This window comes from Salvia hispanica, chromosome 4 (genome assembly GCF_023119035.1).
Source record: "Salvia hispanica cultivar TCC Black 2014 chromosome 4, UniMelb_Shisp_WGS_1.0, whole genome shotgun sequence".
Taxonomy (NCBI): Eukaryota; Viridiplantae; Streptophyta; class Magnoliopsida; order Lamiales; family Lamiaceae; genus Salvia; species Salvia hispanica.
Window position 1 is genome coordinate 34966192 of NC_062968.1, and position 14222 is coordinate 34980413.

The 14222-nt window shown below is 41.2% G+C and overlaps 1 protein-coding gene across 1 annotated transcript; it reads left to right on the forward strand.

Annotated features, from left to right (window-relative positions):
- Positions 1–11026: 11026 nt before the first annotated feature.
- On the forward strand, positions 11027–14079 carry LOC125222568 (zinc finger CCCH domain-containing protein 40-like). The gene is made up of 5 exons (XM_048125256.1): positions 11027–11195; positions 11312–11443; positions 11697–11966; positions 12440–12663; positions 13133–14079. The coding sequence occupies exons 2-5, from the start codon at positions 11339–11341 to the stop codon at positions 13953–13955; spliced, it is 1422 nt and encodes a 473-aa protein (XP_047981213.1). The 5' UTR covers positions 11027–11195; positions 11312–11338; the 3' UTR covers positions 13956–14079.
- Positions 14080–14222: the final 143 nt, after the last annotated feature.

Sequence of the window (14222 nt, forward strand, 5' to 3'; positions counted from 1 at the left end):
ACAAAGGAAGTAATTAATTTTATTATAAAATAAAATAGTATTAATCAAATAATAAACTATAGGTAACATTTGTAACAAGCACTTGAAATTTAATACTATAAAAGTATACATTTTTACAGGGTTAATGAACCTTTGTAATTGTAAAAAGTAAAAAATTTGAAAAAATGATAAAAGGACATGGTGTGAGATACCAAATGGAGTACTTTGAGACAGAAGGTTCAAAAATGCTAAATTCAAATATGAAAGTGGGCCAAAACTCAAGTTATCAATCTGAAATGTGTGAATTGAATTAATGTCATATTCAAAAAAGAGTTTGATTTAAGAGATCGTGCATTGAATAGCAAAAAATGCAAAAACCACTAATTGATATTTTACGTGTGAAAAGTTAAAGCGTAATAAATCACGCGGTAAACTTTGACAAAGACTATGCCCAAAAAGGGATTACCTTAATTTGTTTAATCACAATTCAGATTATTCCCTTACCAAAATATAAAATAGTCTATTTAGATAGTGTAAATTAAAACTCATCTTGATGTATGCCTATGACATTTCAAGATTACTAATGCATCGTGAGTCGAAACACGACTACGGTGCATCTCCATCAAGATTGAACTGAAAAAAGTAGAGGCATGTTTCGGTCTCCACAATAAATAGATACTTTTATGTTTTCTACTATTTCTGGCATTTTTATTTTAATTATGTAATTTTTAAAATCTTACTGAAATTTAATATTTTTTCTGTTCATATTTGAATTTAGTTTGAATATATATGAATAAAATTTGTAAATTACATGAATTAAGAAATAAAAGAAAGGAGGTGAGTGAGAGCATCCCCATCCGTGCTCTTAAATAAGAGCACGGAGGTGGGCCCGGAGGCCGGACTGATAGGGATGTGGACATGGCAGCATGGTCAGTCAACGAAGGGAACCAACGTGAGACCGATGAGGAAGAAGAAGCGTCGAGCCAAGAGCAAGATCATGAGGAACGTCAAGACGGTGGACGTCCGCAAAGAAAGAGAAATCCACCAAACCGCTATGGAGATTTCATTACGTATTAGTTTGATTTTTTAGATCTTTTTATTAACTTTTTATTTCTTTTTGAGAATATTTATATTGTTATTTTGATAGAGTCAAATCTTCTTGGGTTTTCTTCTTCTTGATTCTTTCCCAAGTCGTAAAGTCCGAATCAAGTAGGGGGGATTCTATAAATCATAGAATTCCCACTAGATCGAGTCATTGAGGAATAAGAATAAAATCTTTTTCTCATTTTGCTCTCTTTTCGACAAACCCTAATAGAACCCAACTAGGGTTCATCGCCCACCCCTTTACAAATCGTGTGCTCTCTTACTTGATAGGATAACCAGATCCTATCAGCTGGTGCTTTCTTGAGCTACTCTCCCTCCAGTCCGATTTCAGCATGCCGACGGAAGGCGCCGACGAAGAGGGGAATCTGGAAACCCATGAATATTCGACGCAAGAGGTCGGACAGATGGTGTTCGATATGCAGTTGCGACAGGCAAAATATGAGAAGAAGATGATGGCTCATAAACACGACCAGGAGGACTTCGTTCGTCAACAAACAATCGTCAACCGTAATATTAACGACGCTCTGACCAATCTCGCGGCCTCACTCCGCACCAAACCGGGCCCTCAGTTGGTGCCCGAGGCTACAGCGCCAACCACTCGCGGATGGTCTTTACCGCCGTCTATCACAACGAAACCGGTCGACTTCAACCCCGACTCTCAACCTAAGCTCGCCTCGGGACCGCCACGTTTTTCTGGTTCCAACGTGGTTAAGTGGATTCGTATGATCCAAAAATATTACAATCACAGCTTCACTCCCCTTGACGAACGCCTATATCTAACATCGTTTTTATTTGACGATGGGGCTGAAGAATGGTTGACTTATTGGGAGAACAACACAGAATCGAAGTCCTGAGATTCTTTCCTTCTCGCAGTAAAGAAACGGTTTGATCCTGACCTTTATGAGGATTACGTTGGAAGATTGGCTACCCTCAGACAATCGTCCACTGTGGAAGCCTATCAGACCGAGTTCGAGGCCATGCTCCAGAAGGTCTCCCACGTCGGTGATTCTACGCTGACATGTATGTTTATTGCCGGCCTTAAACCGACTTTGAAGCAGGAACTCTTGATGCGGCGTCCCGCCACCCTACAGGACATGTATGTTTATTGCCGGCCTTAAACCGACTTTGAAGCAGGAACTCTTGATGCGGCGTCCCGCCACCCTACAGGACACGTTCGCTCTGGCCCAACAGCTCGCGGTCTGCCAGGCAGCCTCGTCTCCAACGTTCTCGCCGAGACCAACTTGGCAACATCGTGGAAATCGGTCAGCTCAGCCGGCTGACCCTTCCACCACAAAGGAGGGACCTCCGGATCAGACGCAAGGGCGTGAGGGGCGAAACCCCAGGGATTATCCGGTACTTCGAATCTCGGCGGCGGAGCGAGCTGAGAGGACCCGCCTAAACCTTTGTTAGTGGTGTCCAGAGAAATTCACTAGAGACCATGTTTGAGCTAAGAAATTCTACGCCCTCATGGGTGTGGATGACGATGATGAGGAGTTGCCGCTGGACAACGATACCGATCCGGAAGTCGAAGGAGAGAATATGGCAATTACTGGCGACGTCTCCAGGATTCTAGTGCTCTGCCCCAAAATCAAACCACGCTCTATTTGACTACGGGGACAGGTTAATGGAACGACAGTTTCAATTTTGATTGATGGTGGAAGTACTCATAATTTTATCCAACCAGCAGTCGCAGAGAAGTTGACCCTGCCGGTTAATGTTATTTCGCCACCGAGTATTTGTGGGCGACGGCGCATCCTTGAAATGCGCTTTCGCGTGTCTGAACATGCCTATTAATTTGCAAGGCCATCGGTTTGAGATTGACTTGTTTGTTCTGCAGGTCAAAGGGCCAGATATCATATTGGGAGTTCAATGGTTACAGAATTTGGGTGACATCACCAAGAACTATCGGAATTTGACTATGCGTTTCGACTGGAATGATCAACCGGTTTTTCTAAGGGGGGAGGACGCGCCGCCGCGCCCCATCTCGTACAACAATCTTTTCTCCCTCATTAGCACAGAGGCCGGGGCGGATGTTTTCGAATTGCTGCCAGTCCAACCCGACGCTCTGCAGTCTGCCTCAGGCATCCCCGAGGTTGACCCCAGTATTACATAGGTGCTATCTGAATTTGCCGCAGTCTTCGATCTTCCCAAGGAACTTCTACCCGCGAGACGGTGGGATCATCGTATCCATCTTCCGGAAGGGACACGAGCTATTAATGTGAGACCATATAGGTACCCATATTTTCAGAAGGAGGAAATTGAGCGCCAGATTGTCGATATGCTCAATTAGGGCGTCATACAACACAGTACGAGCCCCTTCTCGTCCCCAATACTCCTCGTGCGTAAGAAAGATGGTTCTTTTCGGTTCTGTGTGGACTACCGAGCCTTGAATGCGGCGACGACCCCGGACCATTTCCCTATTCCAACCGCGGATGAGCTATTTGACGAACTTCACGCGGCCCGCATTTTCTCTAAACTGGATTTGCGGTCAGGCTATCACCAGATTCGGTGCACGCGGATGACATTCATAAGACGGCTTTCCGCACCCATGAGGGCCACTATGAGTTCCTCGTCATGTCGTTCGGTTTAACAAATGCGCCCTCCACATTTCAGGCGGCGATGAACAGTTTATTTCAACCTTATCTGCGCCAGTTTGTAATCGTCTTCTTTGACGATATTTTGGTGTATAGCACCACGCCGGAGGTCCACGAGTAGCACCTTCGATAGGTTCTCCAAATTCTCCAAGATCATATTTTCTTTGTGAAGAGGTCCAAGTGCGCCTTCGGGGGTCCGCACTATCAATTATCTCGGTCATATCATCTCGGGAGGTGAGCTTCACGCTGACCCGGCTAAATTAGAAGCTATGAGCGTGTGGCCTACACCGACGATGGTGAAACAACTCCGAGGTTTTCTCGGTCTTACCGGCTACTATCGCAGGTTCGTTAAGAACTACTCAATCATTGCTTCACCTCTAACTGAACTCCTTAAGAAAGAGGCGTTCCACTGGTCCGAATCAGCCACCACCAGCTTCGCAGCCTTGAAATCAGCCATGTGTTCTGCTCCGGTTCGTCATCTACTGGACTTTGCGTCGCCGTTTATTCTTGAGACCGACGCGTCGGATCTAGGGATAGGTGTTGTGCTGCTTCAGAATAATCACCCTATTGCTTACTTTAGCAAGAAATTGGGGCCTAAGCATCGTTTGGCTTCGACATACCACAAATAACTCTATGCTATAGTCGAGGCTGTCCAAAAGTGGCGCCAGTATTTATTGGGGCGCGAATTCATCATCCGCAGCGACCAACGGAGCTTGAAGGATCTTTTGTCTCAAGTAGTTCAAACGCCCGACCAGCAGTTTTACCTCCGGAAACTCATGGGATTCAAATTTCGAATTGAGTACAAGTCGGGAACTTCTAATAAGGTCGCGGATGCCCTGTTACGGCAGACCAAGGAGCCTCACACGGCTGACCCGCCCTCCTAACCTTATTTTCCCGCCCTACAGCTTTTGTGATGGACACCATTCGCCGCGAGAACTCATCTCTACCTGAGTTAGTGGCCTTACACAGTGCGGTGTCGGAGGGACGCGCACAGGCGCATATTTCGGTCCACAACGGGCTTATTTATTTTAAGCACCGCCTATTTCTTGCCCGGGACTCAGCAGTGATCCCGGATATTTTGGCCGAATGCCACGCTGCACCGACAGCCGGACTTTCACCCGCGTGGCGGCTTCCTTCTATTGGGTTGGGATGCGTGCCGATATCGAGGCTTTTGTGGCGGCGTGTGTTACTTGCCAAGCGACGAAATACGTCCGAGACAAACCGAATGGCTTGATTCAGCCATTGCCAATTCCCGACATGGTATGGGAGGCCGCTTCAATGGATTTTATAGTCGGTCTTCCTAAGTCGCAGGGGTTTACCGCAGTAATGGTGGTCGTGGATAGGCTCTCGAAATACGCACACTTTGGCGCCTTGAAACTTAGATTTAATGCGGCGCGGGTGGCGCGATTATTTGTGGACACGGTGGTCAAGCTCCACGGTTTCCCTATGAAACTTTTGTCTGATAGAGACCCCATTTTTATGAGTGGTTTTTGGGATGAGCTGATTTCACTTAGCGGAACGAAGCTCCAATTCACCACGGTGTATCATCCCCAAACCGACGGCCAATCTGAGGTTACGAATAGGGCGCTGAAATAGTACCTTCGGGCGTACACATTTGACTGTCCTTCGCGGTGGTCACAGCTACTCCCATGGGCTGAGTTAGCTATGAATTGCTCGGTGAATGTGAGCATTGGCATGTCTCCCTTTGAGACCCTTTATGGACGTGAACCGCCTAATATCTTCGACACTTATTCGCGTCCATCCCATAATGCAGATGTCGCTGAGTTGTTGGAGGAGCGGGAGACCTTGTTGCGTACCTTGAAGGTGCGAATTCGCCGTGCGCAGGAGCTCATGGCTGCCCAGGCGAATCGCCATCGTAAGGATGTGGAGTTCGCCGTCGGTGATAAAGTGTGGCTCTGCCATCAGCCTTATCGGCAGCTTTCGGTAGGCAAACCCATTTCGGCTAAGTTAGGCCGCAGATACTATTGACTATCGAGAGCCGCATTCATGACGTTTTCCACATCTCCCTTCTGAAGCCGTTTTTTAGCTCAGCGGCGTCTCCGGATCAGTTGGCTCTTCCTGCGGAGCTGCGACGTGGTCGGCCACCAGATACCCCGGTTCGCGCGTCGGCTGAGCGCACGATTTTGGTTGGAGGAATTCCTCTAGTCCAGTGGCTGGTACATTGGGCGTCGGATGTTAATGCAGCCCCTACCTGGGAATCCGCAGCAGAATTGGCACAAAGCTATCCTCATTTGCACCTTGAGGACAAGGTGAATCTCGACAGGGGGGAGTTGATAGGGATGTGGACATGGCTGCATGGTCAGCCAACGAAGGGAACCAACGTGAGACCGATGAGGAAGAAGAAGCGTCGAGCCAAGAGCAAGATCATGAGGAACGTCAAGACGATGGACGTCCGCAAAGAAAGAGAAATCCACCAAACCGCTATGGAGATTTCATTACGTATTAGTTTGATTTGTTAGATCTTTTTATTTCCTTTTTATTTCTTTTTGAGAATATTTATATTGTTATTTTGATAGAGTCAAATCTTCTTGGATTTTCTTCTTGATTCATTCCCAAGTCGTAAAGTCCGAATCAAGTAGGGGGAATTCTATAAATCATAGAATTCCCACTAGATCGAGTCATTGAGGAATAAGAATAAAATCTTTTTCTCATTTTGCTCTCTTTTCGACAAACCCTAATAGAACCCAACTAGGGTTCATCGCCCACCCCTTTACAAATCGTGTGCTCTCTTACTTGATATGATAGCCAGATCCTATCACGGACCCACTTTTACTCCTTGTCCTTAGGCAAGAGCACAACACCCACATCCATGCTCTTCCGCAAGGACAAGCTCAAAGGTCCCACCATTCTATTATTCAATTTAAATACTTCAATTACTAAAAACATTTCTACAATATAAAAATACATTAAAATATAAAAAATACATAATTAAATCCTAAAAAATAAAAATTACATAATTAAAATCCTAAAAAATAAAAATACATAAGTAAATCCTAGAAAATAAAAAAAATACATGATTAAAATCCTACAAATTAAAAATTACATGATTAAAGTGGGGGTATTTATAGATAAAAATGTGAATTTTGGGGAAAAAAATTGAAAAATAAATTAAAAGTGTGTAGAAAACGGATATAATTTATTGAGAAGTGGGAAAATAATGTTTTCATTTAAAATTTTTTTTTTAATTAATTTTGATTTTTTTTTTAAAAAAAGAAAAAAACAAAATTGTCAATGGCTATGCCGTTGGCCAATCGCAGCCCGCCACGTAAGCCTGCTCATTGGCACGGACAGACAACGTGCAGCGGCGAGCAGTGGTGTCCTTGCCAGCGGCACGGAATTTAAGAGTACCGCCCTGCCGCTGGCACGGACGGAAAACGTGCAACGGCGAGCAGCGGTGTCCTTGCCAGCAGTACGGACGACGTCCGTCGGCAAGTACGATCGCTGCGGATGCTCTGAGATCATAAATAGATAGATAGTGAGTGATACGCGAAAGTAGAATTTAGTACATAGGTGTGTAAATGACAAGGAGTACTTACAAGTGACAGAATCATGACCGCGCCTGAAGTCAAGGAAATTGCTATTGTTACAAGGAATTTTATGTAAAATTTAGAAGTTATAACTATCGTGTATTAAAAAATAATCATGAATTCTAATATTGTAGATCAAAATAAATGGACAGGGTAGTGAAAAGGTATTTTCACTATTTTCAGTCGAAATAGTTATCGGTGTTTTGCTTTGAACTCGATTCAAAAGTGAAGGTTAAAATGTGTTATATAGAGTAAGGTGGTGTTCGATTTTCAAGATAAAATAATATAAGATATAATCTAGGATTGAGTTGTGAGATTATTTTAGTCAGACGGGGTTAGTTATGACTGACTATCCCATGATTATCCATCTAGGATTGAGTTATCTCATGAACCAAACACACTACAAATTTAATCTCGGATACAATCTTGCAAACCGAACATCTCCTAAGAAGATTATAAAATATAAATGAATCGGTACGGTATATCTTAGCGAAATTGATATACCGTATACCTTATCGAAAATGTCGATACGAGTAAATACTATACCATTATTTTCACTGATTGTTTTTTATACATTTTATTTCAATACGTCAATTTTCAATGTTGTCCCATATGCCGTTTTTTGATATGCCTTATTGAAATTTGGTATACTGTACTTTTATAATATAATGATTTTTAGTATATTGAACCGGCATCCAATATATATCAGTAGTAATTTTATAGTGTCAAATTTAGGTACAACATACCGCAATTACGTTCAAACCATTTTTTTTATTCTATCATTATATAGTATATTTGAGATGTTTTGAATGAGCTTTAACATTTGCTTGAATTTGGAAAATTATCAAAACTAGGATAATTGAATTTTGGGCTGAACTGAAATTTTGGGAATTGGAGAATATGTTATTCTCATCATCCTTGATGAATAAATACGAAAAGAAAGTATTTAAAAATGAGATATTGTAAAATAGAAGAAGGATTATATGTTGCGAAAAATAGAGATTTTTGTTAATAAAACTATAAGAAATGTGGTTTCTATTTACATAGGATAAAAAAATTATGAATTTTGATATGATTTGCATATTTTTTATTTAATTGAGTATATAAAAGATATTCGAATATTAAAAAAAATATTTATTGATAAATAAATGTAGGAATCTACCAACCTTGTCCGTGTGAGAGACCTATTCCTTATTATTCTTTATGTTTAAACTAAAATTGGGGTGAAAGAGGGACCTAGATAATTAATAAAGATGGTCTTGATCTCAGTTGATTGGTTAGTCAAACGAGTTCAAGTCGTCTCTCAATTCACTTTTTCTATTGACCAATGAGATTGTGCCATTTTTCACTAATATTATCGATAAATAGCTATTTTATTTAATATTTAAATATCTTTTTATATTATTATATAAAAAATTATAATATTATACCAAAACTTAGATTTTTCCATTCTTTATAAATATAGACCAAATTTGCTATAGTTTTTACACATAAAATCTCTCTTTTTTTTTTACATATAATTATTCTTTTTCAATAATTTATTATTTATTTAGTACTCCTCTTGTTATTCACTAGATGAGAAAAATATATTCTCCAATTCCCAAAATATCAATTAAACCCAAAATTTTAATCATTACCTAGCTTTGATAACTTTTCAAACTATAGTGAATATAAGTAGCTTATCTCAAAACATATCTAGAAACTCATTTCAAAAGCACATAAAATAACAAGATGATTCTTACATGATTACCGGTATCATATGTTCAAAGCTTACAAGCATCCTCTATATATTTATCAATATGCTTCATCCCAACTAATGTCTATTTTTTAGCATTTATTTTGAGCCGCAATTATAATATTTAATTTTGTATTTTAATTGTTTCAAATTTCGTTTTTTGGTTGTGTGATTTAAAATTTTAAGTGCGTCATTTTTTTTGTGTTTTTTAAAAATTATGCAATCATAAAATGTTTTAATATAGTATGTAATACTAATATTATTATTATTAAAAACAATATAAAAATATAGTATAATATAGTAGACCATAGAATGGTTGAGTGATGTTTAATAAAAGACGCTAAAAGTGTATAAAGTTGGATTGGATAAATAATGTGGATGTGATGAAATTGATTGGAGATTAAAAAAAATGGTTGGGTGATTATTTGCTGATAAATATAGTCAAAAGAGCAACTCAGAGCGGTAGTAGTTAGAGTATCCACAATGGTAATAGGTCAGCCATAGGCTAGCCACAAACTCTTTCTGTCACATCATCAGCACTAAAGTTCATACTGCCACATCATTAGGACAAGCAATAGGTTAGTTATAGGTTAGCCACAACAATCAAAATTAAAAAAACAACAACTAAATTTACGGAATTAAGCACAAAATACGGAATTAAATTTACGACACATATACAGAAAATTCATTAATTTTTTTTTAAAGTACATTACATAAAAAAAATTACATAATTAAAAAAAATCGGGCTTCCACACACGAGCCCCCGCCACACTCTACTCCTCGTCGCCGTCCTTACCGCCACCCGGACCCCCAAATCTGCGGCATCTGAGCCCGCGTCTGATCCCCCCAACTGTGCCGCGGCGACATCCAAATCAACCCGCATACTCTCGAGCATTGAGTGAAGAAACCTCTTCTCCACGGGGTCAGTTGCCTCCCTCCATTCAGCTAAGATCTTGTGCATCTGTTTACGCGTTTGTTGATGCGCGAAGAAAGCGAGCTCGGTTGGCGACTGGACCTCCTGGGATCCCTGGGCGACTCCCCTCGCTGCCCATTGTGCCCGCCTTTGATCAACCGGGCGAGTGCGACAAGTAAACGATGGAGGGGACGGGAACTCCTGAACATCCTCGGGGAGGTCGCGGGAACCGCCGCTGCTGCCGGTGTAATCACCGCCATAGTTCAGCCGCTGCTTCTTCGGCCAGCCAGCATTGACACTCGCTCGAAACAAGTGATGCGAATGAAAATGACGTGAAAATCGCATATGTATAGTGTTTCGAAATTTTAATTAAAAAAAATTTGCGCTGGCCGATTGCCAGCCTACAATGGCGGCGAGCGGATCGGCCAGCGCTCCGATTGCAATGGTTCGGCGAGCGGACCGGCCAACGCCAGGAATCGGCTAGCCGGTCGCTCGCCGACCATTGTGGATGCTCTAATTAAGTAATGTACTCGCTCTAATTCCACTTTAAGTGAACTCTTTTTTTTTTTAGATTTTTTATTTTAAATGCCATATTTCTTATAAAATATCACTTTTTTTACTTTATTAATTTTCTCTTAATTCTCGTAGTATATTTATTACTCATATTTTTATGGGACGAAGGGAACATTTTTTTTCTAGTTGCAAGTTCGTGAATGTCTTGGCCGCATTATATAGTACTCCTCTGTCCCTTCTTAGTGGAGCATTTTTTTTCCATCTCTTCACTTAATTCACAAAACAATAGAAATGCTCCACTTAGAAGGGATGGAGAGAGTACTATATAGTACGGCTAAGACATTCATGAACTTGCAACTTGAAAAAAAATACTCCATCCGTTCATAAAAATATGCATAATGAATATGACATGAGAATTAAGATAAAATTGGTAAAGTAAGAGAGAGAAGAATGGTAGTATGATAAAGTAAGAGAAAAGGATGAGAATGATAGTTAAATAAATGTTAGTGGATAGTCAGACACATTATTAAATTGATAAACTTTCCACATATTTTTATGGGACGGATGAAAAAGGAAATAATATTTTTATGGAATAAAGGATATCCAAACGCGGCTTTAAGGCTAATAATCCTCAATTAAATATCCAATCGCGGAGTTGTCATTTCTCGGCCATCCTCTTGAATTCTCTCCGCCCTCTCGCCGCCGCCGACTCTGTCTACATAAGCCGCCGCCTTCCGCGACTCCTTTTCTTGCTATCCTTATATTCGCACCTACAGTAGCTTGTCTTTTCGTGGAAAAACAACTTCAAGGTACGCATCGACTGCAATTTTAGGGTTTCTGTTCTGAGGCAAGATTGCTACTTTTATATGCATCATTTGATTTCTTAGGGTTCTGACTGATTTCATTTTCTATTTCTTCCGTTCAGGATAATTAATTTCAAGTTCGGCATAGAATGGCACACAGGCTGCTGAGGGACGCGGAAGCCGATGGGTGGGAGCGGTCTGATTTCCCAATTATATGCGAGTCATGCCTTGGCGACAATCCATACGTCCGAATGGTAACTTTACAGTTTCGTGTTGCCAATTTTCTCTTTGATTGTGGATTGCTTTTTGCGTGTAGAGATTGATTTAATGTGGAAGTAGGATCTGAGCTAGCGTTAAGATGTTTATGATACTCTATTGTGTGCAACATATTCTTTTTGGTAGATGGCTTGTTTGTAAATGTTCGTGATTTCAATTGGCTTCTGTTTGCAGTGTGAATGTTGTAAATTGCCCTTGTACTTTTTTGCTCATACTTGCACTTTGCTGCAGACAAAAGCAGATTATGATAAGGAGTGTAAGATCTGCACTCGGCCATTTACGGTGTTCAGGTGGAGGCCTGGTCGTGATGCAAGATACAAGAAATCTGAGATATGCCAAACTTGTAGTAAGCTGAAAAATGTTTGTCAGGTTTGCCTTTTGGATCTCGAGTATGGATTGCCCGTTCAGGTTCGCGATACTGCTCTGAGTATTGATTCTAATGATGCCATTCCAAAGAGTGATGTGAATAGGGAATACTTTGCAGAGGAGCATGATCGCAAGGTATGCTTCCTTCAAACTCTTTCCATGCACATATCTTGATTGGAGTTTGTTTTTTTATGTTTTCACCAATTTGGGACTCATCAAAAACAGTTTCATATCTGCTATAACCTATTCAAATGACTTGGTTAGGGGAATGCCTGAAAGTTAAATGCCAATACATCTTATGTGCAAGCTCTTGTGGTCTGTAACACTTTAGCTGCTTGTGGCATCTTTTCTTGGTGCTATGATTGCTAACAATTCTCTATAGTAAATACATATTAGTAGTTTTGCAATTTGATCAACAAAGGCCTCCAAGTCATGAAATCTATGTTACTGGGCCAAAAGTCTCTTGTTTGCTAGTTTTGGCCTCCTTCCATTCATTCTCAGGCTGCTTGAAGATTTTAACTGTGCTTTTATATTCGGATTAGTAGTATGATAGTTACAATGCGTCTCTTTGATCCACTTTTGATAACTAAAAAACTAGTTATATGCAGGCAAGGGCTGGGATTGATTATGAGTCTTCATTTGGAAAGGCTCGTCCAAATGATACTATTTTGAAGCTCCAGAGAACCACACCATATTACAAGAGAAACCGAGCTCATGTTTGCAGTTTCTATGTTCGCGGTCAATGTACAAGAGGTCCAGAGTGCCCTTACAGGCACGAGATGCCTGTTGAAGGTGAATTGTCTCAACAAAACATTAAAGATCGCTACTACGGGTATGTTAAAATCATTTTATTACATAAAGATCTTTTTCTTATCTATATGCATGCATTATTGTACATGAATGCTAACAATATCGCATTGTATGTACTATTTATTGGTCTTTTGATTTGGTAATATGTCTTGCATCCTTGCATATTTTAAAGTTTGGATTGTAAAATCAGCTGGTTCACTCCACATCATATGCTATACTAGTTGGTATCAAGATATAATTTTTGTCAAGCCTTTATAGTATACTATAAGTTGAAATGAAATTTCATATCTATCATTTTTTTGCTGTTCAGCTTTGTGGTGCTGGCTAATAATTGAATTCTCTCGATGTACATATATTAGTGTCTACTTCTCTCATCCTTTGTACTCTCTGTTTCTGTTCCTATTTTCCCCAGCGCAATGGATTAGTCTATACTTAGTTTATCTTCTCATAATATACTCAGTATGTTGCTGTCTTGTTGCATACAATTGCAGAGTGAATGATCCAGTGGCAATGAAGCTATTGAGCAAGGCCGGGGAGATGCCTTCTTTGGAGCCTCCCGATGATGAGAGCATTAGAACCCTCTATGTGGGAGGGCTTGATGCTAGGATTACCGAGCAGGATTTAAGGGACAACTTCTATGCACATGGAGAAATTGAGTCTGTCAAGATGGTTCTCCAGAGGGCCTGTGCTTTCGTGACTTACACGACACGAGAAGGTGCTGAGAAAGCAGCTGAGGAACTTGCTAACAAACTAGTTATTAAAGGCTTGAGGATGAAGCTGCTGTGGGGCAGACCCCAAGCTCCAAAGCTGGACTCTGAAGGCTCTGATGAAGCAAAGCAGCAAGCAGCCGTGACTCACAGTGGGTTGCTCCCAAGGGCAGTCATATCGCAGCAACAGAACCAGCCTCTTCAGGCTCCCCCACCTTGCGGTCAGACACAACCGCCACCAGTGCCTTATTTCAACATTCCTCCTCTGCCTCAGCATGAGAGGGCGTATTATCCTTCTATGGATCCCCAGAGGATGGGTGCCCTCATTCCAACTCAAGAGGGGCCTTCCAGTGGGTCATCTGCGTCTAATGAAAATAGAGGTGGTTCTGAACAGCAGCATCAACAAGCTCAGCAGTATGGCTACCCGAGCACGGCGCCCCCTCCAGGTCAATTTTACCCACCATACTACCAGCAGTATGGCTACATGGGACCGCCTCTGCCAGTGCTACCACCTAATCAACAACACCATCAACAGTATCAAGGACCTCAAGGCAGGATGCCTGCCGCTCCAACCGCTCCAGCTACTGGGACGTCGCAGCAGCCATGAATGCTGTATTCTAGAATACTTCTGCCGTTGTTGCCAAAAATTTTATATCCCGTTGTTGTTCAATTGTGTTTAAGCTCTTGATTTTCTGAACATGGTGGCTACATAAACCTCTTCTTTTCCTTTCCCCTTTGGTGTCTGTTTGTTTCTTATAATCTTCCATAATATTATGTCCTAGAAAGAAATATATGCCAGGTCAAAATGTTGTTGAAATTAATTCGAACTTCTGTTGAAGTTCCATCAGCAAAATTACTAATATTCAATGGAGGC